Source organism: Schistocerca gregaria, chromosome 9, assembly GCF_023897955.1.
Source record: "Schistocerca gregaria isolate iqSchGreg1 chromosome 9, iqSchGreg1.2, whole genome shotgun sequence".
Classification (NCBI taxonomy): Eukaryota; Metazoa; Arthropoda; class Insecta; order Orthoptera; family Acrididae; genus Schistocerca; species Schistocerca gregaria.
In genome coordinates, this window is record NC_064928.1 from 130,936,039 (window position 1) to 130,942,038 (window position 6,000).

The window sequence follows — 6,000 nt, forward strand, 5'->3', positions numbered from 1 at the left end:
TTCTGGTGATTCGCTTCCAGAGTTTTGTATGAGAAAGTTTGGCGAAGTTTATGTGTAAAAGTATGTGGAATTTTCTTGACTAAGTGTCTACATGGTGGATTGGACTAGGAAGTCTCTTATGCGTGTGTTGAGGACGTATCTGATAGCACCTGAGATGACACGGAAAACTTTGTTCTGAAGACGTTGCAGTCGGGATATTGCTGTGTCTGACGCCATAGACCATACCTCCGAGATGTTACGCCGTCGCCAAGGTAGCCCCTAGGGGCCGGCAACACATCTAGCACGACACAGGACTGAGGTTGCCTATGCCCAAAGGTGTAAGCTATGGTAAACATCGGCTGTTTTGGTAACAGACATTCTGCGTACTATCCTGCAGAGGGAGTTCGAGATGGCCTCCAAGAAGTATTACTACACCAACATCTGATTGGCTGACCAATACTATTTAAAGGCTAGAACCAGCACCGGATGTCAAGTGAATGTTCGGCGTTGTTCGTATTTCCAAAGTCTTGCGAACAGAAATCATGTTGTTGTTGGGTGTGAATTTTATGTGTCTTGCGAACCAGACTGTCACAGTGTTTTTAATTGTCTGTCTGTTATTTTACCTGTCTGCTTCATATTTATTTCTTCATGCATCATCATCCACTTGTTCTATGTTTTAAGTTCCACGATTATTCCGCCATGTTATCATTTCAGTGTCAGTTTTTATCACCTGTTTTTATTTTTTATTATTTATTATCTCCATCGTTTTCAAACAATTCAGTAGGCTGAAGAGCGGTATCCTAATCTGCTGTCACCCCATCCCACCCCCTTCAATAAAAGAAAAAAAACACTGGACGTCAGTTCACACCGACTACCGACCTCAAGGACGTCTCCACTTAGAACTTGGAATTGTGTGTTTCCACGAACTTTTGTGGGAAACTTACAAGTTATCTTTTTTTGACTCTAGTAGGAAATTCTTACTGTCTTTGTGGTTGTGACTTTTCGTTGTTATTCAGTCATTTCCATGTAGACTCACGTAACGTAAATAAAGGTTGTGTTGTAAAAACTTTCGAATTGTCAGTTACAACACAAGTGGCGCAAACAAGTTCTCCACGTAAGCGTACACCACCATTACTCTACCACGCAAACATAGGGGTTACACTCGTCTGGTGTGAGACGATCCCTGGAGGTTTCTTGTGGTAGCACTCAAAAATCTTAGCAGTAGCCCAAACGCTTTTAAGTCTAAACTGAAGAGTTTCCTCATGGCTCAGTCCTATTCTGTTGAGGAGCTCCTGGAAGAGCTGAACAATTACATTGTTGATTTTCTTTATTTAATGATAATAGCCTACCCCTGCGAAACCATTTCAAGTAATTAAATTTTAAATACAAATTTCATTAAGTGATATCATGCTTCACCCATGAAGACCGGCTTACGAGATCACAGACCAGTATTAAGTGAATGAAATGTCACTATTCAAATAACTTTAATGACATTTAAGACAGATACAGGATAACAGAATCAATGGCTGGAGGCATGCACACAAATTTCACAGTGCGCGAAGATGGATTAAGATGTACACGAAATTTGATTAAGAGTACAATATGCCCATTAGTAATTATTTCGAGGCAAACCAGAGTTATACGAAAAGCCGCTTCTAGACGGTGCTGCTTATATTTGCAAAGTATTTTTTGCAAGGAATCAATTACGGCAAACCCGTCGAACAAACAAGGTCGGCAGTCGATCAAATATACAGAACGAATTAGCTAAGCCTAACGGATAGAAATAATAATCAAACAAATTCAGTACGATTGTTACACGGGTGGCTAGTTCGGCAAACAGCAAATAACAAGTAATGCAGTTTTTGTAGAATCAGTCAGCCAGCTGTCTTGCATACAATCAAGCGCCTACGTACTCAAATACAGAGCTTTGTTAACAGGCAGCCTACGGCGCTGCGGTCGCTAACGCCTGTATAAGAGAACAAGTGTCTGGCGCAGTTGTTAGATCGGTTACTGCGGCTACAGTAGCAGGCTATCATGGTTGCATCGCGGTGTTATCGTCGGCGCACGAGCGACGGGGGACAGCATCTCCGAAGTAAAGATAACGTGGGGAGTGGGGATTCTCCAGTACGACCATTTCACGAGTGAATCTGGTAAAACATCTAATCTCCGCCATCGCTGTGGCCGGAAAACGTCGCGCAAGAACGGGGCCAACGATTACTGGAAAGAATTGTTCAGCGTGAGAGAAGTGCAACCCTTCCACAAATTTCAGTGCTGGGGTATCAACAAGTGTCAACCACTCAACGAAACATCATCGATACGGGCCCAGTCGTGTGTACCCTTGATGACTGCGCGACACAAAGCTTCACGCCTCACCTCGCCTGGGCTCGCCAGCGCGGACCTGGACGGTTGTTGACTGGAAACATGTTGCCTGGTCGGACGAATCTCGTTTCAAGTTGTATCGAGCGGACAGAGGTGGACGGACATGGAGACAACTTCATGAATCCATGGACGCTGCATGTGCGCAGGGAGCTATTTTAGCAGGTGGAGGCTCTGTAGTGGCGTGGGATGTGTGCAATTGGAGTGAAATGGGATCCATGATAAGTCTAGGTACGACTTTAATAAGTGACGCGTACGTAAGCGTCATATCTGATCACCTGCAACCATTCATGTCCACTGTGCATTCCGGCGGACTTGGGCAATTCCAGCTGGACTGTGCTACACCCCACACGTCCAGAATAGCGGCGGAGTGGCTCTAGAAACACTCTTCTGAGCTTACACACTTCCGCTGGCTACCAAAGTCCTCAGACATGAACACTATTGGGCATATCTGGGATGCCTTGCAACGTGCTGTTCAGAAGAGATCTCCACTCTCTCATACTCTTTGTTGTAGAAGTCATGATGTCAGTTCTCTCCAGCACTACTTAAGACATTAATCGAGTCCGTGCCACGTCGTGTTGCGGCACTTCTGTATGCTCCATACACGATATTAGGGAGGTGTACCAGTTTGTTTGGCTCTTCAGTGTATAAAGGTGCCGTTTCCACATTTGCGTGAAGAATTTACATTACCAAAAATAGTCTGAAAGACTCAAGCTCAGCTAACGTATACAATGAGGCCTATTCCTTGGTTCGCTGTTGACTTCCATAAGCTAGGTATTTAATAATGTCTAATCTCTCCTGTAATAACCCCACATGATCACGATTAAATACAGTTCTAAAACACTACTCGCCATTAAAATTGCTACACCACTGAGATGACGTGCTACAGCCGTGAAATTTAACCCACAGGAAGACGATGCTGTGATATGCAAATGATTAGCTTTTCAGAGTATTCACAAAAGGTTGGCGCCGGTGGCGACACCTACAACGTGCTGACATGAGGAAAGTTTCCAACCGATTTCTCATACACAGACAGAAATTCACCGGCGTTGCCTGGTGAAATGTTGTTGTGATGCCTCGTGTAAGGAGAAGAAATGCGTACCATCACGTTTCCGACTTTCATAAAGGTCGGATTGTAGCCTATAAAGATTGCGGTTCATCGTATCGCGACACTGCTGATCGCGTTGGTCGATATTCAATCACTGTTATCAGAATATGGAATCGGTGGGTTCAGGAGGGTAATACGGAACGCCGTGCTGGATCCCAACGGCCTCGTATCACTAGCAGTCGAGACGAGAGGAATTTTATCCGCATGACTGTAGCGGACCGTGCAGCCACGTCTCGATCCCTGAGTCAACAGATAGGGGCGTTTGTAAGACAACAACCATCTGCACGAACAGTTCGACGACGTTAACAGCAGCACGGACTATCAGTTCGGAGCCCATGGCTGCGGCTACCCTTGATGCTGCATCACAGACAGGAGCGCCTGCCATGGTGTACTCAACGACGAACCTGGGTGCACGAAAGGCAAAACGTCATTTTTTCGGATGAATCCGGGTTCTGTTTACAGATGGTCGCATCCGTGTTTGGCGACATCGCGGTGAACGAACATTGGAAGCGTGTATTCGTCATCGCCATACTGGCGTATCACCTAGCGTGATGGTATGGAGTGCCATTGGTTACACGTCTCGGTCACCTCTTGTCCGCATTGACGGTACTTTGAACAGTGGACGTTACATTACGACCCGCGGTTCTACCCTTCATTTGATCCCTGCGAAACGCTACATTTCAGTAGGATAATGCACTACCGCATGTTGCAGGTCCTGTACGGGCCTTTCTGGATACAGAAAATGTTCGACAGCTGCCCTCGTCAGCACATTCTCCAGATCTCTCACCAATTGAAAACGTCTGGTCAATGGTGGCCGAGCAATTGGCTCTTCACAATACGTCGATCACTACTCTTGATGAACTGTGGTATCGTGTTGAAGCTGCATGAGCAGCTGTATCTGTACACAGCATCCAAGCTCTGTTTGAGCCAATGCCCATGCGTATCAATGCCGTTATTGCGCCCAGAGGTGGTTGTGCTGGGTACTGATTTCTCAGGATCTATGCACCAAAACTGCGTCAAAATGTAATCACATGTCAGTTCTAGTATAATATATTTGTCCAAGAAAGAGATGGACAAAAGAATGTAAACAAGGTGTTCAAATGGTTTAAATGGCTCTAAGCACGATGGGACTTAACATCTGAGGTCATCAGTCCCCCAAGAACTGCTTAAACCTAACTAACCTAAGGACAGCACACACATCCATGCCTGAGGCAGGATTCGAACCTGCGACCGTAGCAGCAGCGCGGTTCCGGATTGAAGCGCCTAGAACCGTTCGGTTACAACGGCGGGATAAACAAGGTGTTGCTTTTACTGTCTGATGATGACGATGACTGTCTGTGAAGCCATAAAGCCAGTGATCCTATCTGTTCTTTGTTACCTTTCTTTATCTTTTCCTTTCTCTATGAGTCACGTCACTTTCTTTTCCCTTATTTTAATTTACTGCGTGTTATCGCATTTCTCTTTCTCTGTCCCTTTCACCTCTTTTCCTCACATCCACTGCTGCAAGCACTCATAGTTTAAACCTACCTTTCCATAATTTATATGTACCAAGCGAGATGGTGCAGTGGTTACCACACAGGACTCGTATTTGGGAGGATCCCCAAATCAACCAACCAACTAATTTATATTTATTGTTGAACTTATCATAAAAGAATGTAAACTGTTTGTTTTTTCTGCAATGTAGTTATTTCTAAATGTTGTATTCTACATCATATGTGTTTTACAATATGCCTATTGTACTGAATGTAATGTACAATTTGTAGAATGCCTGGTAGGATGTAAGAGATTACCAGGTAGCCTTAATCTGAGTGGGTTAAATAAATAAGGAAACCAATACTTCGTCGGTTGTGAGGAACCTTTCATTTTGTGTGTGCAGCCGGCTAGCAGACCCTGAGGTGGAGGTGTCATGGCCGCCTTTCACAGAGAAGGACGAGTCTTACCTGCACATCACCAGCGACGGGCTGTGCATAGCCAAGCGGCCGTTTGAGGAACAGGTGGCCTTCTGGGAGAAACTCTACAACCAGTATGGCGCCTAGGGGCCAGCAGCAGTGCAGAACCCAACTGCATCAGCGGAGGCCGCCGAAATGTAATCGGGAGAGACAGTGGCCAGTATATCGCAGAAAAACACAAAATATGATATACACAAGGGATGTATAAAACATTGTGGCTGTACAATGAAAATGCATGAAATAAATCGTAACAGGATACTCCCTGTAACACCATAAGGAGAATAATAACGCTTCAATATTAGCAAATCCACCCTACAAATGCCACCTCTTCTACAGGATTTTTGAAGACCGTGACTAATGGGAAGGAGTAGGACTTTATTCCGCATCCTGGGTAAACTAAATGTTGGTGGGATGACGAGTAATTGTAGGTGGAGTGTATGGTCTGTAGCAGAAAGTATGTGGTTGTTGTTGTGGTCTTCAGTCCAGAAACTGGTTTGATGCAGCTCTCCATGCTACTCTATACTGTGCAAGGTTCTTCATCTCCCAGTACCTACTGCAACCTACATCCTTCTGAATCTGTTTGGTGTA

General features: G+C 44.9%; 1 protein-coding gene across 1 annotated transcript in view; it reads left to right on the forward strand.

Moving 5' to 3' along the window:
* LOC126292207 (esterase FE4-like) overlaps positions 1 to 5,688 on the forward strand; it is a 171,969-nt gene extending 166,281 nt beyond the window's left edge. The window contains exon 10 of the mRNA XM_049986059.1: positions 5,340 to 5,688. Coding sequence (XP_049842016.1) covers positions 5,340 to 5,499 — 160 coding nt within the window. The 3' untranslated portion in view covers positions 5,500 to 5,688. The remainder of the gene's footprint in view (positions 1 to 5,339) is intronic.
* The last annotated feature ends 312 nt before the right edge of the window (positions 5,689 to 6,000 follow it).